The 23835-nt window shown below is 40.0% G+C and overlaps 1 protein-coding gene and 1 pseudogene across 2 annotated transcripts in view; both read right to left on the reverse strand.

The window, feature by feature from the left end:
* The window catches only part of PSEN1 (presenilin 1), a 106823-nt gene extending 86871 nt beyond the window's left edge, over positions 1–19952 (reverse strand). Inside the window, exon 1 of one of the 2 annotated variants that reach the window (XM_006865554.1) lies at positions 19858–19952. In XM_006865554.1, the coding sequence (XP_006865616.1) occupies positions 19858–19932 (75 nt within the window). In that variant the 5' untranslated portion in view covers positions 19933–19952. Of the gene's footprint in view, positions 1–19845 lie in introns of both variants that reach the window. The other variant, XM_006865553.1, reaches the window with a different exon arrangement.
* LOC102831236 lies at positions 6495–7597 on the reverse strand (annotated as a pseudogene).
* Positions 19953–23835: the final 3883 nt, after the last annotated feature.

The raw sequence follows: 23835 nt of genomic DNA on the forward strand, positions 1-23835 counted from the left end.
ACTTCTGTGAGTGTTGACAGTTGATCCCAGAAAAATGAAGTCCTTCACAACTTCAATCTTTTCTTCATTGATAAGAATGCTGTTTATTGGTCCAGTGGTGAGGATTTTTGTTTTCTTTACATTGAGATGTTAGAATGGTTAATATTTTGAAAAAGGAAAATAACAAATGCTGGTATGGATACGGTGAAATTGGATCCTTTATCCATTCCTGGTGGGTATACAAAATTATACAGCCATTGTGGAAAGAAGTATGATGGTTCCTTATGAAAGTAACATTAAAACTATCACATGACCCAGAAATTCCACTGCTAGGTATATAGCCCAAGGGATTCACAGCAGGAAGACAAACAGACATGTGTTCATGGACGTTCACACTGATCACAATAGCCAAAGTGGAACCAACCCTAAATATCCATCACCTGATGAATGGATAAACAAAATGTGGTACACACACACAATGGGGTATCAAATCTTTATACAAATGATGTGTACATTCTACAAGAGTGAGTTCTTCAACCACAGCAACCAAGTATTTCTGTAAGCACACTAATTTTTTTACAGCCCATGTAAAAAGAAACTGGCATAGTTCCTGCATGAAACTCAAGGGGTGAGACTGGCAGCAAAAGAACAAAGGTCCTACTATTCAGCCTAAAGGAGAGATGAAGTCCTGATACATGCTACAATGAAGACTTTAAGCTGAATCACACTCATCAAAAAGGGCAAATACTAGTCCTACTTACATGACATGACAAGAACAGTCAAGTATATAAAGGTCAATGTTTATTAGTGGTTGCGTAGTGGATTACACGGTGACTCATAAGATATACACTGGACTGTGTGTGAATCACAAGGTGAGTTCAAGCCCACCAATCTCTCTGTGGGAGAAAAATGAGACTTTCTGTTCCCAAAACGATTCACAGCCTCAGAAACCCCTATACAACTGACAACACACAGCAGCGGCACCAGGGGCAAGAGGGAGGAAAAGGAGGTAAGTCACTGTATAGAAAGTTGTGAGCTTCTGTGTATGGTGAAGAGAAATTTCACATCAGATCAGAGAAATAGTGTACAGTATTAACATAGTTGACATCACTGAGCTAGAGACCTGAAAAAAGTTGATTGGAAAATGCTGTTACATTTCCACCCAAAAAAGCACCTACTGATATTGCCTATGAATAACCACCAAACAGCTCACGGGATTTGTTTTCATGGTTTTGGGGGCTATTCCAATCAGTTGTGCTAATACTGATTTTAGTGCTTCTATTCTAACTCTCTACGTCTTCTTGTTAGTGCCCTCGGGTTGGTTCTGACTCAATGACACTGTATGGGGTTTCTAAGCAGTGGCCGGTGGGTTTGAACTGCCAGAGAATTTGAATTGATGGTGCAGTTGAACCACCAATCATGTGGCTTTGCTGTTGTTGTTGTCAGGTGCCATCGAGTCGGAACCGACTCATAGCGACCCCATGCACAGCAGAACGAAACAATGTCCGATCCTGGGCCAACCTCACTACCACTGCTACACTTGACGCCATCAATGATGCCACCTGGCTGATCCATCTCGTTGGGGGGTCTTCCTCTTTTTCTCCGACCCTCCACCTTACCAAACATGATATCCTTCTCCACTGTGTTCTTTTAAAGAATTACTTATATATAATCAAACTGACAACAACCCAAAGGAATATATAAGCAGCTTAGGAGGCATTGAGTTTATGTTAATGATGGTGAAATAATTCAGAAAAGGGTCAATAAAGGCGGCACCATTTGAAGAATGTGACCAAAGTCACTAAATTGTACATGCATAAATTATTGAATTAGTGTATGATTTTAATCCGTATCCTTTCACTGTAATAAACTGTAACAGTGAGTATGACAGCTTTTCTGAGTTGTGAACCCTTCTAGTAAATCATTGAACCTAAGGGTGGTCATAGGAATCCCTCCACACACTTGTATATACTGAAAACTACACACTATTTCTAAGAGAAATCAAAGAAGACCTAAATAAATGTAGAGATGGAGTATGTTCATGGACTGGAAGACTATATTAAGGTGTCAATCATTCCAACACAAAAATTATCTCTGGAAATACTCAGATACCCATATGCAGAAAAATGGACTTTGATCAATATCTGATACCAAATAAAAATATTAACTCAAAAAGGAACATAGACCAAAATGTAAAAGGCAAGAACTATAAAGGTTATAGAAGAAAACTGTTCAGCATTTGGGTTAAAGATTTCTTACATATGAACCCAAAACACAGTCAACAAAAGAATAAATTGATAAGTGAGACTTCATCTGTATTACAACACCTGTTCTTTAAAAAATACTGTTAATATTTCAAAATCATTTAAAAAGAAAGGACAAGGCCAAATAGTCAGAAAAAGAATGGAGGAATCAGACTATGGCCCTCGACAACCCTTCAGGTCTCAATTTTCAGGCAAACAGTAGATAGGTATATGTTGTTGTTAACCTGCCATTGAGTCAGTTCCGACCCACAGAGACCCTGTATAGGGTTTCCGAGGATCGATTGGTGATCTTGAACCGTCAACCTTACAATTTAAAATGACTTTGTAGCCCAGAGCATTAACCCACAGCACCACACCAGGACTCCACATAGGTATATGATGGTGATGGTTATGTGCTATGGGGTCGGTTCCTACTCATAGCGACCTCTACAGGGTTTCTGAGGCTGTAAATCTTTACAGGAACAAAATGCCTCATCTTTCTCCCGACATAGGTATACAGGGGGAACAATAACCCTAGTAAAATAAGATCACCATGCAATAGGCAAGCATTCAAATTCAAAAGAGCAACATTCACCTGAAGGACAAAGTTGAAAGGGGATGGAAAGACAGTGGAATGCAAATAGGAACCACAGGGAATGAGTGGGATAATTTGCTGCATGGAGGGGATTGTAATAACTGAAATGAAACAAGGTGTGTGATTTGCTGAATGTAAAACTGATGATCTTGTCTGTAAACCTTCACTCAATTCACAATAAAAAGTTAAAGAAAAAACAACTCAATCTTAAAAATGAGCAAGCTATCTGAACAAACACTTTGCCAAAATGACTATCAGGATGTCAAGCACATGAAAAGATAAAAGATACTCAACATCTTTTATTGTATTACTCATTTGTTGTTAAGTGTTGGTGAGTAGGTTCCGATTCAGGGCAATCCTGCATAGGGTTTCCGAAGTTGTATATCTTTGTGGTAGCAGAAAGCCTCATCTTTTCTCACAGAGTGGCTGGTGGACTCAAACTGCCAAACTTGTGGTTCGTAGTCCAGTGTTTATTGTACAGAGTCACCACACTCCTGCATTATCCATAAGAGATATATAAATTTAAATCATAATAAAATACTATTATACACACCTTTTATAATGACTAAAAATTTAAAAGACAGGCTCTAGAAAGTGTTGATGAATATCTGGAGAAACTTGGAACTGTCATACATTGCTGATGGAAATGTAAAATCATAAAACCACTCTCAAAAACTGTTTGGCAGTACCTGATATAACTTAAGTAAAATCAAAGTATATATCTATACAAAGATTTGTACGTGAATGTTCACAGCAGCCATATACGTCCTAGCTAAAAACTAAAAACCAGTGAATGGATAACAAAACAAAATAACTGTAGTATAGCCATATAATGGAATACAATTGTTATTAGGCGCTGCTGAGTTTATTTTGACTCATAACCACCCTAATGTGACAAGAGTAGACCTGGCCTACAGGGTTTTCTAAGCTGTAATCTTTATGGGAGCACATCACCATAAAACTTTCAGTTAATAACTTTGTGCTTAAATATTGCAATATCAGGGCTCCTTAGTGGAAGACTACTCAGCAATTAAAAAGGAATGAACTATTTATATATGCTATAAGAATGATGAATCTTGTACAAGAATTACCATGCTGAATGAAAGAAGCTAGACAAAACAGTGCATATTGTATGATTTCATTTGTATAAAATTCTAGGAAATGAAACTAGAGTGTAGTCATAAAAATTGGATCAGTGGACTGATCCTGGGGACTGAAAGGGATTGGTAAGAAGAGATTAGAAAGGAGTACAAAGAAACTTTAGGGGGTGATGTTGTTGTGACAGACATTAATTATCTTGAGTGTGATGGTGGTTTTGAGGACATGTGTTATTATGTACCACTGAGTCAGTTCTGATTCATAGCAACCCTGTATAGGATTTCTGAGGACTGGCTGGTGGGTCTGAAACTTCAACCTTGCAGTCCAGTGCATTATTTTGCAGTGCCATACCAGGACTCCTGAGGGCATATGCAATTTGTACACTTTAAGTATGTACAGCTTGTTGTATGTCAATTACATTTCAATAGAGCTATTCAAAAAAGCAAAGCTCCTTTTCTCAAAGAGTGTACTTTGAAAAGTGACTAATAAGAGAAGATAACTCTAGTATTATTGAGGGATTTCCAAAAATGAAAAAAACCTCTTGTTAGTTAGAATCCTATAATGATGATTTAAGCATAACATTAAAGAGCTCTGGTAGCGTAGTGGTTACCAACTGGGCTGTAAACTGAAAGGTCAGCAGTTCGAAACTACCAGCTGCTCCACGAGAGAAAAATGAGGCTTTCTGCTCCTGTAAAGATTTACAGCCTTGGAAACCCTGTACAGGGTCACTATGGGTCGGAACCGACTCCACGGCACATAACAAAAACAACAAGCATAACACTGATTTAAAAAATATTTTTTAATTGTAGAAAAAGTTCAATCAGAAGAGTACAAGGGACTTAAAAATGTTATGGAAAATTGTCATCTTTTAATTCCACTTTCATACTAATTTTCAGAAGCCCCTTCATATAATAAAGTCCCAAGTTCACATTAGGAAACCCTGCTAATGCACTGAGCAAGCACTCAGCTGCTAACCTAAAGGTCAGTGATGTGACTCTGCCAGCAGCTCTGTAGAAGAAAAGATGTGGCAGTCTAGGTCCATAAAGGTAGCTACACCCTTGGAAATTTTGTGAGGCAGTTAGACTCTACCCTATAGAGTTACTATGAGTCGAAATTGACTTGACAGCAATAGGTCTGGTGTTTTACTTTATGTTCACATTACTCAGCTTCAATGTTGTTGTTGCTGTTGTTAGGTACCATTGAGTCCATATCAACTCATAGAAACTCTATACAACACAGATTGGTTTGTTCTTCTGCCAGTCCATGATACTTTTAATATTCTCCTCCAACACTATAATTCAAATACATCAATTCTTCTATGGTCTTCCTTATTCACTGTTCAACTTTTACATGCATATGAGGTTACTGAAAATACCATGGCTTGAGTGAGGTGCACCTTAGTCCTCAAATTGACAACTTGTACAGATCTGCCTAATGCAATACATAGTTTGATTTTTTGACTGCTGGTTCCATGTGCATTGATGGTTGACCCGAACAATGAAGTTTTTGACAACTTCAATATTTGCTCCATTTATATGGATGTTGTTTATTGGTCCCGTGGTGAGGATTTTTGCTTTCTTTACATTGAGGTGCAACCCATATCCAAGGCTGTGGTCTTTGATCTTCAACAATAAGTGTTTTAAGTCCTCTTCACTTTCAGCAAGCAAGGCTGTATCATCTGCATCTCATAGGTTATATTAATGAGTCTTCCTCCAATCCTGATGATGTTTTTCTTCATATAATCCAGCTTCTCTAATTATTTGCTCAGCATACAGATTGCATTAAGTATGGTGAAAGAATACAACCCTGTTGCACACCTTTTCTAACTTTAAACCTTTTGGCATTCCCTTGTTCTCCTCAAACAACTGCCTCCCGTCTATGTACAGGTTCCTCATGAGCACAATTAAGTGTTCCAGAATAATCATTCTCAGGAACTTTTTTCAAAGCTTGTCATGATCCACACAATCAAAAGCATTTGCATAGTCAATAAGGCACAGGTAAACATCTTTCTGGTATTCTCTGCTTTCAGCCAAGATCCATCTGATGTCAGCAATGACAACCCTCATTCCATGTCCTCTTCTGAATCTTGCTTGAACTTCTGGAGGTTCTGTGTCAATGTATGCTTGCAGTCATTTCTGTATTACCTTTAATACAACTTTACTCGCATGGGATATCAAAATACATTGTTCAATGATTTCCACATTCTGTTGGGTCACCTCTCTTTGGACTGGGCACAAATTCGGATCTCTTCCCATCAGTTGGCCTAATAGTTGTCTTCCAACTTTCTTGGCATAGATGAGTGAGTGCCTCCAGTGCTGCATCAGTTTGCCAAAAGATTTCTATTCGTATTCCTTCAATTCTCAGTACCTTGTTCTTTAACCATGCCTTCAATGCATCTTAAACTTTTTCCTTCAGTATGTTGATCACATGCTACTTCTTTTTTTTTTTTTTTAAGATAGATCACTTTTAATGTAAATAAAATGTTACACGATATTAAATTTAGAGACATCATGGGATTACAGGATTTTTCACAGCACAATGTACAGAAATTTGCAAACTTCCTGTACATAGTAGTAGAATCAATACTCTTGAGCAAGTCACTCAATGACATTTCGGTAATCTTCTACAAGTTCCTGAAAGCTTTCTTCCAGCTGTTCATGCTGCATGCTTATTTCTATTTGGTTCATCTGGTTTGTCAGTTCTTCTGGTCTTAGACATTTTCTCATTTTAGCAAGAACTCTCTGCTTTTTCTTATATGGGCTAATCAGTCTTCTTTTAATATCCAGTCTATAGCTTCTGTACTGCTCAGCATTACTCATGTCAGTTACTAGTAGTCGAAGAATTTCACAAACCCGTCTAGCATGTTGCTTATTGATTTTGAACTTCTTTTGTGCTTCTATTGCCGTATCTTCATTGAATTCTTGCATTAACTTTTCCCGGGAAAAACAAGGCAAGTCTTGACAAAGCTTCACAAGCACAAAGTCTCTCAATTTCACATAGCTTTTAGATGGATCTCCCGCTGTAATATCAAGAACTGAAGGAGAATCAATGTAGTATCTATGAACTGTCTCAAGAAGTTGAGCACCATGGCCTTGACCTTGAAATGGAGTCAATATCAGCATCTGACTTACACGTGGCCGGGTTTTGTCTGGGTACACATAGTAATTATAGACTGTCATGTAGCTCCATCCTTATTATACTTCTCAAATACTAGAAAGTAGTGCCATCTTTCATCATCCACATCAATAAAGCTAGCAGTTTCAATAAACCACATCAAAAAGGTCTGCATCCTTTCATGGTATTCTCGAAAGCCTCTACATGTCATGTCAGCCTTGTAAATCTGAAAGGTAAAGTTTTCTCCTCCTGTTGGACTGCACACAATCAAAGTTCTCATCAACTTTAGATGCATATTCAAGATGGAACACTGTTGACAAGCTACCAGCAATATAGTATAAGAGGATCTTCAGACCCTTGCATCCAAAAGCAGTTTCACTTGAGGTTCAATGTGACTTTGCAGTCCAGCGCACTAGGGAAATGAAAATCAAAAGCCACTTTTGCCCCACAGGATGGCTAATTTTAATTCAATTGCTGTGTTGGTGTTACATTTGTACTCTGCCAGTTTCTTCTCCGCTGCACTCTTATATTCAACCAAAAATTTCTCCATAGCACCAAATCCCACCATTTCCGAGCTGCGAGGGCCCGCAGGCTAAGGAAGGATGAATCAACCCGCACGCCACATGCTACTTCTTGAAATATTTTGAATACAGACCTTTCTTTTTGGTACAGTAACTCTGTGTATTCCTTCCATCTTTGTTTGGTAGTTTCCGCATCATTCAATATTTTGCCCTTCCTTCAGTATTACAAGTCAAGTCTTGATTTTTTTCTTTAGTTCCCTCATCTTGATAAATGCTGTACATTTTGGTTTCCTAACTCCAAATCTTTGCACATTTCCTTATAATATTTGACTTTGTCTTCTAGAGCAGCTGTTTGAAGTTTTCTATTCAGCTTTTTTACCTCATTTCTTCCACTTGTATTAACATCTCTACACTGGATATGAGTTTCAGAGTCTCTTCCGACGTCTGTTTTGATCTTTTCTTTCTTTCTTGTCTTCTAATGACCTTCTACACTATTCTTGTATGATGTTCTTGACGTCATCCCACAACTCTTCTGATCCTCAGTCTTTAGTGTCTAATCATCAAATCTGTTCTTCATATAACCTTTAAATTCAACTGGAATACATTTTAGATCATATTTTGGCTCTTGTGAACTTGTTTTAATTTTAATTTTATTCAGCTTTAGCCTGAACTTTCATATAAGCAATTTATGGTCTGTTCCACCATCTGCGCCTGGCCTTGTTTAAGGTGATGATATGGAGCTTTTCCACCGAATCTTTCCATAGATGTAGTCAATTTGATTTCTGTGTATTCCATCTGGTGACATCCATGTGCACAGCCGTCTTTTAAGTTGTTTAAAAAAGGTATTTGTAATGAAGAAATTATTGATCTTACAAATTTCTATTATATGATCTGCAGCATCATTTCTATCACCAAAATCACATTTTTCAACTAGTGATCCTTCCTCTTTGCTTCTAACCTTTTACATTCCAACTGTCAGAAATTATCAGTACATCTTGATTTATTCATATTGAATCAACTTCAGACTGAAGAAGTTGGTTAGAGTTCTTCAATTTCATCTTCACTGGCTTTAGTGGTTGGTGCATAAATTTGAATAATAGCGGTATTAACTGGTCTTCCTTGTAGGCGTATCGATATTATCCTATCATAGACAGCATTGTACTTCATGACTGATAGTGATATGTTCTTTTTGATGATGAATGTGAAGCCATTCCTCTTCAATTTGTCATTTCCAGCATAGGTACCAAGTGATGTTCAGATTCAAAATGGCCAATACCAGTCCATTTCAGCTCACTAATGCTAGGATATCGATGTTTATGAGTTCCATTTCATTTTTTAATAACTTCCAATTTTCTTAGATTCATACATTCCATGTTCCAACTATTTATGGATGTTTACAGCTGTTTTGGTCTTGGTGTGGCACTGTAAGTTAATGCATTGGACAGCAAAGTTGGGTTTGAACTGCAAGGTCAGTGGTTCAAGCTCACCAGTCATGCCTTGGAAACCCTATACAGGGTTGCTAAGGGTTGGAAACGACTCAATGGCACCTAACAACAACAGCTGTTTCAAGGTGATGTGAGAGCATAGTGGTTACGAATCGGGCTGCTATCCTCAAGGTCAGCAGCTCGAAACTAGCAGCCATTCCGCAGGAGAAAGATGAGGTTGCCTGCTCCTGTAGAGTTACAGCCTCGGAAACCCTGCACAAGGTTGCTATGAGTTGGAACCAACTCCACGGCACACCACCACCACATCTGTTTCAGAGTCTTAGTGTGGCAATGCAGGTTAGTGCACTAGACTGCAAAGTCAATTTGAACTACACTGCCAGAGATTCAAGCTCACTAGCCGCTCCTTGCAAACCCTACACAGGGTCGCTATGAGTCAGAACTGACTCAACAGCACTAACAACAACAACAACAACAACAACAGCTGTTTCAGTTTCAATATTTATCAACTAATGGCAAGTTTTGTTTCATCTATTCTCAAACCCACTTCTCACCTCCTGTATTATTTCGAAGCAAATATCAGATATTACTTCCTTCATGAATAGCATACACTTCTAAAGGTACTTAAAAGTTATCTTTGTTGTTGTTGTTAGGTGCAATCGAGTCAGTACTGACTCATAGCGACCTTATGCACAGCAGAACGAAACACTGCCCAATCCTGGGCCAACCTCACTAAAAAAACTGGTGTTGTAGTTACAATAAATGACTTCATGATAGGGGTAGGAAGATTACTCTTTTCTGCTTCAGGGAGGGTAGGGTGCCTCAGGAAATGGATAGTATGTGGGCAGTATGTTCCTATGAAGACGGATGCCCGAGAGTCCCTACAGTACTGAGTCAGGGGCGTCAATCTAACCTAACTTCCTTCCTTCTGCTTCAGTACAAGTCCAGCAGCCTAGTGACTGTACTTCTGAAGCAGCAAAAAATTGCGAGGGTATTTTTAATACAGTCTACTTGTACAGATTTCTATTGTTTATTTTTATAAAAGGAGTATTATAAACAAAAACTTGTGACATGAGTGTGCAATATGAACATTGTGAACAATTTGATGTACTTTTAAAGCCATGTAAACCATGTTCTACAATTTACTTTGAGCAATAGTATGAGGGGGCTTCAGAAAGTTTGTGGAAAATGAACTTAAAAGATAATGGGGGGGGAAGATAATGGAATTTTCTTAAGAATCATTTTTCATGAATCAGTTTTTAAAGCCCCTTCATATATGAGATACTTTTCTATGCTGATACATATAAATGTATCCTGATCTTTCCACGCTGATACATATACCTTGATCTTTAAATATATACACACATACAAACACTCTTGTATTCTATTTTATCTCTTTATTATAACAAACATGTATAAAGAGTAAGTCCAAGTATTGCTACAAACCCATAGAATTTTTACTGGAAAAAAAGTATCAAAATGTGAAGCTATTGCTTCTTTACATACCGTATGTCTAGATGTATATACTGCTGAAGGCAGTGTTTCTATCTTCTCTAACCCTTTTACAAAGAATTCTGTGCTTACACCATGTCAAAACAGTACTTTTGGCATCTTCGAAGGACTTAAATTCAGGCTGCAGAGTGAATGGGTTAAGGTTTCCCAACAAAATTCTTGTAGGACAACCCTTGCTTCACTTGAAGAATAAGCAGGTGCACTGACACAAGGGAAAGCAATTCCTCAACACAACTTTCCTGGCCTTTTTCATGCCAATGCAGTTTGCAATTTTCTTAAAACATCATAGCAAGTGCATATGCTCATTCTGCAGACTTTGAAAAAATAGGTCAAGGATATTCTTTTGGAACCCCCCAAAACAGGTTGCACAACCTTCTGAACTGACCTCTCTGACTTGAAATTTAACTGGGCCAGCAAATCTCCTGGGAAGTCACTGTTTTGATTGGATCCTTTCCCGTCTCCCCTTCTCCCCGACCCTGAATGAGACTAAGCCAAGTTATCACTGAGAGAACTTGTCCACAGTCATCCACTGATCACAGAGACATGTTTAAACATGTTTTGTTTACAACAAACCTAAGTAAGTATTAACTGAAACCCTTGGCTGCCATCAGATTTCCATGTAATAACAGTCAATATGTCTGCAATGTTTACTCAGTGTACTCCATTCTGTTTATACATTTCTAGTTGATATTTTATTTACTTACTTAAAAGGAGACTCCATATTAAAAAGCATCAATCCTACAAGACTTTTGGATATTGTTTGGATTTCTAAAATTAGAAATGTAAAGCTCCTCAGCCTATACCACAGAAAGGACCAGAAGTAGTAGCTTAATTGAAGAGCTGGCAAGTTAAGTGGAAAACTTGAAACCATTTACTACTTATAGGCAGTAAGTTTCCTACAACACACAGAATTCCAGCCAGCACCTGCTTAAACTTTGTAGGTATTAACCATTACTCTAATGCCATGAAAGACTGCCTTATCCCTGAACAGCTAGCTGACTTAACTGGTTACAGGTAATATTTAACATTTATGGGGCTGTTGTGTTAGGACTGAATCTGGAGTTTCTAACAACTGATTAAGATTTGTGTGAAAGATTTCTACCTTTACTCTTATGCAAAGGCAAACATGTTCCTCTGGAGGTCGCTGAAATTTTAAGTTCTTTTCTTCCTCACTTCTCTTTGACATAACTGAGATCATAAATTCATTACTATAAACAGTACAGGAAGAAGTGCAGCCAGAATGCTCATTGGAGGACAAAATGGACAAACTTCGTCTCTCCTACTTCGGACATATAGTCAGGAGGGACCAGTCACTGGAGAAGGATATCATGTTTGGTAAGGTGAAGGGTCAGAGAAAACGAGAAAGATCCCCAATGAGATGGATTGGCCAAGCGGCAGCATCAATGGATTCAAGGGTGTCAACTGTAGTGAGGTTGGCCCAGGATCGGGCAGTGTTTCGTTCTGCTGTGCATAGGGTCGCTATGGGTCGGTACCGACTCGATGGCACCTAACAACAACAACATAAACAGTACAATACAACTGTGTCAAAATCTGATTGGGCCTGTGGAATCAATTCAGTTTAAATTTAGATCAGTACTTCTCTTTAATTTTTTCTCCTAAATGTCCCAAGTACTTAGATGGCACTTTTAACTTTTTAAAATCTCTCACATTTAAAAGTGATCCACCATTCTCTAGAAAATGAAGCTCTATCAGTTTATGATTTGCTAACAACTTAATTAAGTTCTTTGCACATAATAATTTTATCAGAAAAGATACTGTAGCTACAATTACTCATAAAGACCAGACACATTTTAATGTTATAAATTGAACAGCTGATGTTAACAGATTTATTATCAACAACTTTTAAAAGTTGTTTATGTATTTCTCTATATATAGAATATGTATATATTTTCAAATATATACATACATATATATATTGGTGGTGGTGATGTGCTGTGGAGTCGGTTCCGACTCACAGTGACACTTATACAGGATTTCTGAAGCGGTAAATCATTATGGGAGCAGAAAGACACATCTTTCTCCTGCGGAACAGCTGGTAGTTTCGAACTGCTGACTTTGAAGTTCGCAGCCCGATTTGTAACCACTGAACAGGAAAAGGTAAAAACATTCACTGCTCTGTCTGCCCAGGAGACAAGCTAAAATGTTAATCAGGTTACTGAGCAGAACCAATGCTCTGGTTTCCCATCTGTCTTCAAACAGGTCTGCAACCTAACCCCTCCCCAATTCTGACCCCAGTAAGTCTGCACTGTCCTGTATTCGGGCCTCAGAATCTGGAGAAGCTAGCTTCTCTGAGCCAACCAGCTTAATAAAATCTGAAACTCTACTTCACCTCTCTGAGTGGCCTCAGTTTCTTCGACAATGGATCAACAGCTGCTGCAACACCCTAGGGCCCAGGGCTGCTATGTCATTCCCAGGCCCAGAGCTGCTGTAACACTCTCAAATCTAAAACAGCTGAACATTTGGTTCCCTGACCAGGAAACCGACTGCACTGGCCCCTTGAGCCACCGGATTGGATTCAGAGAGTGGCTGATGGCAAGCTACCGTCACATTTGATGGTTCCTGAGGCGTTCTGCTCCCGTAAAGCTTTACAGCCTCGGAAACACTGTAAAGGGTCGCTATGAATCGGAACTGACCCCAAGGCACATAACCACCACCACCACCACCACCTCCTCCAAGTAGGGGGCAGCTAGCCACCACACCTACTTCTCCTGACTGGAATCGAAAGGAGAAGCTGAACTAGAGAATGGACCAGGACTTCTGGAAGAAGTAAGGCCCTGGGGCCCGGGTTAAACCCAGTCAGGCCTGGCTGATCCCCTTCCAAGGTCTCACCTAGAGGTCTCAGTCAGGAACTTCCCTAAGAGGGGTGTAACAGCCAGAAACTCTTGTGTTATTGGTTGAGTGCAAGTAACTGAAGTGCAGCTTCTCACGCTAGGTCTGTGTGGTTCCACGGGCTCCAGCTACAGAATACTTAGGTGTTATGGGTAATTTTCATAGTGAGTCAACAGTCTTAGAACGTATGTTAACTAATTTTTTTCAAAAAATAAAAAGAGAGGGAGAGTTTCAGTTTGGACAGTGGCAGAGTCAGCCAGGTAGAAAAGGCTCCACAGGGGAGGGACTGAAAACCCACAGAAGCTGCGCTCACAGAACACCACCAGAGGTATGGATCTACCATAAGGTCCAGAACGTCAATTTCCTGCACTCGCAAGTAAAAAAAATCATGAGTTAGGAAACTCGGGAGGCAGGACTCCCTCTGGGGCCACAACCCTGGACAGAATTCAGAGGGTGGGGCTACAGCCAGATCAGCACAGGGAACCAGCAATAAAGGTGGTGCAATGACATCTGCAAAAGGAGGTTGGGGGGGGGGGTTCTACACAGTTTTTCCTCCTATTCCTTGTGGCTACTTCTCTGCTCAGCCCTGACACATTCAGGCAGGTGTGTGTGCAACACCCCCCCCCCCCAAAAAAAAAAAAATAAAAGTCCAGCACTGACCCCACAGTTTACCACAAAGAGCTTAGCGGCTCTTTATGATGTCAGCCTTGGGGTCACCGCCCTAAAATTAACTTATGCAGGGCCCTTTACTGGGGCCTATATAGCAAGGAAAAAACAGGCCCATCAGGCCTGACAGACAAACTGTAGAACAATCTGTAAAACCCCAACATAAAAGGATGCAACAATCCCAAGAATTACACTGTGCAAACACACATACCTACCTGACCTTCAGAGACAAAAATAGTGGGCAATCATTCTCCCATTAACTTCTCAATATCTATCAGCACACCTCCACAGTGATGACTAGAGTGGCCTGAGCGAGCAGACAACCCCACCCACTGTTGGAGGCTTCTACAGTGCACACACACTGCTGGTATGGCAAGGCAACTGGACAGTCAACCACAGTTTTATTTTTGTTTCAAAGTGGTGGTTTTTGTCTCTGCTTTTATATTGCTTCTGCTTTTGGTCCTGTTGATCAAATATTTTTTCTAGAGGTGGGAGCTCTCTCTCCCTACATTACCCAAGAAGAGACAGCAATCGTGGCCATATAGCCAAACTACAAGCATATCCTATAATATTCCACCACTGAGACAAGAGCCAGTAACAGTACTAAAAATTTATATGTGAAAAGGGTAGCCTATCTCCTGATCACATCCACCAGGAGACCCCCACTAAGTTTAATACCACAATAACAAATATCCATTTTTAAGCATTAAAAAATCCATATAACTATTGGAAATGACAAACAAAAGATCTCAAAACATGTCCAAAAACAGAAAAGAATAACTGAGACAAATACACTGGAGACAAACAAAGGCTCCCCAGAGGGGGAATCGCAAGTTTTGGATTTGCCTGAGAAAGAATTCAGAAGAATGATGTGGAAACAAATTTAAATGCTCTGAAAATGGGTAGCGGAAAACATGGAAGTCAGGAAAGTACTACAAAAGCAATCAAACAAGATTGATACAGCACTGGAAACAAATCAAAACTGCAAAAAGAGGTTCAGATGATTAATAATAAAGTATCAGAAATGGACAATACACTGAAGGGGGAAACGAGCAGAACAGAAGAGATAAAAGCTAGAACTAGCAAGGTGGAAGACAAATCTCTCAATACTGCTAAGATAGAAGCGCAAGCAGAGAAAAGAATTTAAAAATTTGAAAAGAGTCTAAGATTCATGCTGGATAACATGGAGAGAACAACTTAAGAATTACTGGTATTATGGAAAAGGAAGAATCAGAGAAGTCCACAGAGGAGACAGTTCAAGAGCTTCTGGAAGAACATTTCCCTAACATCTTGAAAGATGGGACGATAAACATTCAAGAAGCCGAACATACCCCAGGAAGGATAGACCCCAAAAGAAAGTCATCAAGACATATAATAATCAAGCTCTCCAAAATCAAAGACAGGAGAGATTTCTAAAAGTGGTGAGGGAAAAGAGAAGTGTCATTTACAAAGGCAAGCAAATCAGATTAAACTCTGACTTCTCAGCAGAAACCATGAAGGCAAGAAGGCAATAGGGAGTCATACAAAAAAACCCTAAAAGAAAAAAACTGCTAACCAAGAATCGTCTATCCAGCAAAACTATCAATCAAATACAAGGGTGCAATCAAACCATTCCAGGATAAACAGAATCTAAGAGATTTTATCAAAACCAATCCAACACTTCAAAACATCCTAAAGGGAGTTCTTTGGACTGAAAACCAACAAGAACAGACAACAACCAGAGATTGACAGGCATGGCAACACCACCTGGAACTCACACGACAGACAGCAGAGTTCAAACCAGAACAAAACTACAACAACGAATTCAAAGGAGCTGGGAGGTCAACCAAAGTTAAAAATAATAGCAATGTCAAAAAAGGGACAAATGTAGGAACAGAGACCCAGGTGGTGAGGATGTCAGATAGATTACAGGATACAATAGCTTCTCTTAAATGGAGAGAAAAGTTAACAGACTATAAGGTAACCCAAAGTTAACAGACTATAAGGTAACCCCAAAGAAAGTTAATACTTCACAACTTACCATGAAAATGAACTTCCAGGTAGAACAAGCAAACATGAAAATTAAGAAGAAACCGACAAGAAACAGCACAAAACACAGAAACTCAGCACAAGAAGGCATGCAGAACAAAGGAACAACAAAGAGCTACCAAAAAATTAATAAAATGACAGCAATTAATTCACACCTATTGATAATTACATTGAATGTCAATGGATTGAATGCACCAGTCAAGAGACAGAGAGTGACAGACTGGATAAGAAAACAAGACCCTTCAATATGCTACCTGCAAGAGACACACTTCACACAGACAAAAACAGACTAACAGTTAAAGGATGGAAAAAAATATAACAAGCTAACTGCAACAATAAACAAGCAAGAATGGCAATTCTAATCTCTGATAAAATAAACTTTAAGACAAAAACCAGCACCTAATAACAATAATGGTTAAGTAAGGGGTACTCAGGGACCTACATAAGTCTATTTCTACTCCTTTCCTTAAAGTAACAGTTTGAAAATGAATATAAAGCCTGTAGCATTCAAACTCTCATAATCTGTATCCAGAGAACTTCATAATCCGGCCCCCCTCCTAACTTTTTAAAAAGCTATTTCCAAAGACAGCAAAAAGGAAAATATATATCAAGTTTCTGATGAATAAAGGAGCAAATTGATTGTTGCAAAATCTGTCTTTAACACCACCCCCCCACTTAATAACCAAGCCAAAATGTGTTGGAGACAATGAGACTCCACAGCAACTAACAAGCACTAAATACCAACACAGCTCAAGGTGGAAGAGCCCCTCTCCACTCCCAGACACTCCCCCTCCAGTTAGACTCCCTGACAATGCCCTCAAGCTACAACCCTAGGCTGTGGTCCTTTCCAGGGCTTCCCTTGATACTCATTTAACTTGATTTCACTTGATTAAAAATGTTCTAGAAATACAGTATGATCTGCCTTTGTTGACTTATCTCAAAGGATGGGATCCTTATCAACTAACATTTTCAGAAAATGCTTCCTCACTCATAATCATTTTTCTATTAGTAATGACATCCTGTTTGCTCTATTCTAATCCTACCCATCCTTCAAACTCTACTTTGTGAGGCTTCTCCCCACACATTTTGTCCTTTAATTGGAATCCTGAATCTTTGGCATATAAAGAGAACTTCAGGCCGATCACCACTACTCTAGTTCAAGTTTTCTTTCCTCAGCAAATTTGGTCAGTGGTCTTCCAATCTAGTGTGATTACTTTCAGTGACAAGCACACTAGCCCACAAAGCAGCCCATGCTCTTTCAGACTTACTGTAATTCTGAAAAAAAAATTCTTTTCACTTGTCCAGAACCCCTTTAATGGTAACTTCTACCACTCTTCATAGCCCTGTCCTCTGGTTTTAACAGAGGTCCTGACCTCCCTTCCCAGTGCAGCCATCAAACGCTTCTATTTGGTGTTTGATGTCCCCCCATTCATGCTCCTCCTCTTAAAATTCCACCAATTCTCTAGTTATTTCACAGGTCATGTGTAGAGCCTGGATTCAATCTCTAATGATTAGCTCACAGGTAGATTTGACTTCTGTGTGACTGATAAGTCTATCCCATGGCATGAATCACACCCCTTTCCTGATTCCCTCTGCTGAACTCTCTGAACACTTCTACACATAGCCTTACATTCATCATTGCACAATCACTTGGTCAATGAACATTTACCAAGCACTGTGAAGAACTTTGTTGTTATTGTTTGGTGCTGTCAAGTCAGTTCTGACTCCTCCAAGTGACTCTATGAACAAAACACTGACCAGTCCTGTATTCTCCTCACAATTGTTATGTTGGAGTCCATTGGTGCTGCTATCATGCCAATCCATCTCATTAGAGGTCTTCCTCTTTGTCACTGACCCTCTATTTTACCAAGCATGAAGTCCTTCTCCATGCACTGGTACCTCCTGAGATGTGCAAATTATAAGAGAAAAAATCTTGTCATCCGTACTCTAGGAAGATTCTAGCTATACTTTCCAAGACAGTTGTTTGTTCTCCTGGCAAACCACGGTACTTCAAATATTCTTTGCCAACACCATAATTCAAGTGTATCGATTCTTCTTTGATCTTCCTTATTCATTGTCCAACTTTCACATGTATATAAAATGACTGAAAATACCATGACTTGAGTCAGGCATACCTTAATCCTCAAATGACATGTTTGCTCTTTCACAGTTTAAAGAGGTCTCTTGCAACAGATATGCCTAATGCGCAATCTGTCCCTTGAGTTCTTGACTGCTGCTTCCATAAACATTGATTACGGATCCAAGTAAAATGAGTCAATCTGTCTACATTTATCATGATGTTATTTATTACTCCAGTTGTGAGGCTTTTCATTTTCTCTTCATCTAAGTGAATTTATACTGAAGGCTGCATCTTTGATCTTCATCAAGAAGTATTTCAAGTTCCCTTCGCTTCCAGCTAGTAAGGGTGTGTCACCTGCATACCACAGATTATGTTAAAGTGTCTTCCTCCAATCTTAACTCACATTCTATTTCATATAATCCAGCTTCTTGGATTATTTGCTCACCATACAGGGAGCTCTGGTAGCGTAGTGGTTACGAATCGGGCTGTGAACCTTAAGGTCAGTGGTTCGAAACTACCAGCCGCTCCGCGGGAGAAAGATGAGGCTTTCTACTCCCGTAAAGATTTACACCCTCGGAAACCCTGTTCAGGGTCGCTATGGGTCGGAACCGACTCGACGGCACTTAACAACAACAACAACAACATACAGATTGAATGAGTATGGCAAAAGGATACACCCCAGCACACAACTTTACTGATTTTAAACCATTCAATATTACATTGTTCTGTTCTAATGACTGTCATTTGGTCTACGTACAGGTTCCTCATGAGCACAATTAAGTGTTCTTGATTATCCATTTTTTGCAATGCTATCCATAGTTTTATATGATCCACACAGTTAATGAACATTAACTGAGCACTGTGAAGAATTATAATAGGTACAGAGTCCTGGTGTGGTGCTGTGCGTTAATGTGCCAGACTGCAAAGCCGTTTAAACTACAAGGTAGGTGGTTCAAGCTCACCAGTCACTCCTTGGAAACCCTATACAGAGTCACTATGGGTCAGAACCGACTCGATGGCACTTAACTACAACAACAACTGGGGCAAAAAACAAAAAAAAGTAAACATGCATTTTATTTACTTTAGTACATAGAGAATGCTCCTTAGACGTGATGATGACAAGACTTTGGACACACTATCAGTCCCTGGAGAAGGACATCATGCATGGTAAAGTAGAGGGTTAATGAAAAACAGGAAGACCCTCAACTAAATGGACTGACACTGTGGCAGCCCCAATGGTCTCAAATATAGCAACAGTTGTGAGGACAGTGCAAAACTGGGCAGTGTTTCATTCTGTCCTAAGGTCGTTATGAGTCAGGAGACTCAACGGCACCTAACAACATGTGTCAGCCTTGGAAATAAAAGGAAAAAAGTAAGTAAGATGATGAGTCTGCTCTAAAAACAAAAACACAAGATAGGTAAATAGTTAATAGTAAATTTAAAATAGTAAACACTGAGGAACTATCAGGTGACATACACCTAGAAAAGTTGGAGAATGATTCAACTAAGGAGGCATCTGAACCAAGGAACAGCTGTACGAACACTCATGTGCTCACAGCACCAAAGGGTACAAAGCACTGTCCTCAGTTGCAGCTCAACAACTACACACATTCATTTGGTAATGTAAAGGAAGTCACTCAGTGTCTCTTGGACATGAAAAGAGATGGTAATTGCACCCACAATCTAGCCAGGGCAGTTTCAGAGGCTGACACTGTACCTGGCTACGTACAGTATTGCTCAGGTGGTTGTCTTCGGACATCTGTGCATTCTGGAAGTAGGACAAGGGTGCAGGTAACTCTGTCATTGGAGCAACTGTATAGAAACACTTTTTCCACAGAGCACAAAGCCTCTTGGGGTCCTGAAAAGGGAAAATCAATCAATCAATCAAAGAATCCTTTGTGCAATACGATTATACTTTCATTTTAAACACTTTCATTAATCACATTCAACAAAAACAAACCTTCCTTTCATCTGCTCTCCTCCAGGATTAGTTTTCTAAGGACCTCGGGCACATGTGGCTTTCAGGTTTCTCAGACTGGGTCTGAACAAGGATTTTACCAGGTCACATTCTAGTAAATCTAGACACACCACCAAATCCTTATAAGACCAATTTGTAGACCAAAAAATGTATTAATTCGTCATGACCTTGGACTGACAAATTTACTGTCAGCTCCAGGTAACTGTTTTGTTTTTAGAGCAAGTTCATCATCTTTTACAATGCAGGCCTGGGAGTCCACACCCTCCTCCCTGCACTTCACATCAGCTGACTCCTTCCATTCACTCACTCTCTCAGCTCAAGCCCCCAAGGTTTAGGTCAATTCCTGTAGGCTTAGAAGTGCACACAATTCCCTCAACTCCAGACCAGCTAGTCCTTCCTCTTCTCTCAAACTCATTTCTTCATTGCTGCACTCTCCCCCACTTCCATTCTTCACGCAGACGCAGATGGTCACCAGTGAACATACTGCACTGTCTGTCAGCACCCTTTAACCTTCAGTTCTAGAATGGGGTTTTCTCTGTAGGCCACAGACTTTTCCTGCCTCAATGCATCCAAGAGCAAACTGCCTGTCTGAAATTCAATCTGGAAAATCAACTATATTCTATCACAAAGACACTAAAAGACTTCAGATTTAGAGCAAAAGAAGCTGAATGATCTTAAGGAACACCTTCATCAAAATTTCATTTTCTATGCTGATCAATCCAATCTAATATTTATATCTCCATAAAATTATGTCTTATTGTTGTTGGTAGGTGCCATCGAGTCAGTACCGACACATAGGGACTCATATGTACAACAGTGTTGCAGCCCGTCCAGACCCTGTCAGGAGTTCGAGGCCCTGTGGGCCCAAGTGTTGCAGACCATACAGGCCGCAGGCTCTGAGGAACAGACTCTAGCCACCTGGCAGACATGGCAAACTGTTTTTCATCTTAGTATCCAGTTATGTTTGTTATTAATTCCATACATGAGCCCTTAATAGCCACAGATAAATGTAATATTTTCCTAAAGCCGAGACTGTAAAGGTTTCAAAGGTAAAGCTTTTCTCCAAAGGATTGACTAAAAATAGTCTTGCTACTTCCCGGTTCTTTGTTCTATAGACAAAAGGACATCCTCCCTAAATCTCTCCCAGGTGCAGGCCATTCAACTAGGTTCCTGCAAACCTGGCTCAGGAAGCCAACACAGCGGGACTCCTCCCAAGCCTTTTGACCTTCCTTCTCACCTTCCCCCAACTGAGCCCAGGTGCTATAGATATGTTAATTGAGCCTGAGAAACCAAGTTGCGGGCCTGGGATTCGAACCTGCAAATTACGATGTAAAGTTGCCTGAACGTCAGGAAAATTATCTATGTTAGCGGTACCTTGTCTTAGTCCCTCCCAGCTTGGTGTAAGGTTCCTCCCCTAAATAAAACGGAGGCGCAGAACGAATCCAGGTGCATTACGGGCATGCGTTAAGAACGTGCATTACAACTGGCAAGGCGTGCACTACAGCATGCAGGGGGCTCAGTCCAGCATTGCAACCATACTGCCTGCTTAGCCAAGATGTTTACTATGCAGGATATTACGGCCTTCTTGGCTGAGATGTTTAAATGCAGGATCTGCCTGATGCCAGTCCCGCATCCACTATGGTTTCGGGGTGTCTCTTTGTCTCCCTCTTTGTGTCTTTCTGTGTATTCTTTCTATATCTTTACAGCCCCCAGATATCCCCACCTCGTGAACCATGTTCCTATGTCGAGGCTGGTCCCCGACACAACAGAATAAAACACTGCCCAGTCCTAGACCAACCTCACAATTGTTGCTATGCCTGAGCCCATCGCTGCCACCACTGTGCCAATCTATCTTGGTGGGGGTCTTCCTCATTTTTTCTAGCCCTCCACTTTACCAAGCATGCTAATTTTGCAAAATTCTTCTTAGTATCTGATTATATCCTTATCACAATATTTCATGGCAGGAAGAACTGGTAATATTATCTATTGTACAAAAGTAGAAGGGGTCCAGAAAAGTTTGATGACTTAAGATCACACAACTATCTAGGCAGAAGCAGGCAAGGCAAGAATGGCAGACCCCTGGCCCCCAGCCTCAGGTCTCTCCTTTGCATCTTGCCACAGCCTTTTTACACACATCACTGGCTCTCAGAGCTTATCTTGCAAGTGGTGGTGACATTCCAATTTGACTGAATACCTTCATTTCCACCAGCCAATTCCTTATCATTTCAACTTTCCTTTTGATAGTCTTAAAAAATATATATCTGTTTACATACCTACAACAATATTCCCTTCAATAAACATGGAGTACCTAAAACATGGAATCCTTGTGTGGAATTACAGGATAAGCACACCGGACTGTAAACCATAAGATCTGTGATTCAAACCCACCTTGGAAACCCTATACAGGGTCATTATGAGTCAGAACGAACTCAACAGCACTTAACAACAAGCTAAAACATTATTGAATACATACTTTCAGAGAAAAGCAGTTTGTTTTTCTTTATAGAGAAATAGTAGAATTAGTGTCAACTCTTCTGTGTTGCATTTTTTCATATAAATGCAGGCTACTCATCCTTCTAAATAATTTTTTTTTAATTCTAATGATTTTTTAATAAAAAATGTATAAGGCAGCATTTTCCTCTAGTAAAGGTATTAAGTTCAACCTAACTGATTTATCTACATGTAAATTATTCACATCCTGACAGATTTTTAACCTGGATAGACTTTGTTTTCTACGTATCACCTCTCCTACATATCGCCTCTCTACTCCCCTCCCCTTTAGCCCACAGTCAGGTGGTATGGGTTCATAGAACTAGAAATTAATTGAAAAATACAAGGAGTCCTGATGTGCTGTAGCATAAGCACTGGATGGCTAACTACAGTATTAGTGGTTCAAACTCATCAGACACTCTGCGGCACTTACAACAAAGTCTGAGGAGAAATGAAGGACTATGTCCATGCATGGCATGTGGCAAATGAACAGTGATGTCAGTTCCAGAACTCAGTCTTGATGCCTAGGTCAGGTCTTTTCAAGTTCATCTACGAAATCTAAAAGGAGCTCTGGTAGCATAGTGGTTATGAGTCAGGCTGCTAACCTCAACGTCAGGAGTTTGAAACTACCAGCCATTCCATGGGAGAAAGATGAGGCTTTCTGCTCCCGTAAAGATTTACAGCTTCGGAAACCCTATGCAGGGTTTCTATGAGTAGGAACCGACTCCACAGCACACAGCCACCAAGAAATCTTAAGCTTCCTGTACTGCTGTGAAGATCACAATGCTACAGGACCCCACTCCTGGCAGAGCTGTTCAGAAGGAAGCAGAGGCAAGCAACAAGACTAGGTCTTCAATCAGGCTTGGTGAACAATACATACTGTTTATATAAAGAAAGAAGTAGGCAAAACCAGATTTGAGTTTGGTCCCGTAACAGCTGAAAACAATTGCTTGCTTTGAGCAAGCCAAATGAGCTCAGCGTTCAGGCAGCTGTAGCAAAAGACACTAGTGGACTTCATAACATTCTTAGCAGAACGCCAAGAACAAGATAAAACAGCTGGTAAATGAGGATCTTCCATATGAGCTGGGTTGTACAGGGAAAAGGGAGATTCTGTATTTTCTCTCTGGCCACCTGCTAGAGACTTCCGAAGCCTGACACGGCACACTTGCATCCCCTGCCATTCATTTCCTTTCTCTTAAGACACTTGCCCAATCAGATGAAAGAGAAATCCTTCTCTGA

The sequence above is a fragment of the Chrysochloris asiatica genome, unplaced genomic scaffold, assembly GCF_000296735.1.
Source record: "Chrysochloris asiatica unplaced genomic scaffold, ChrAsi1.0 scaffold00079, whole genome shotgun sequence".
NCBI lineage: Eukaryota > Metazoa > Chordata > Mammalia > Afrosoricida > Chrysochloridae > Chrysochloris > Chrysochloris asiatica.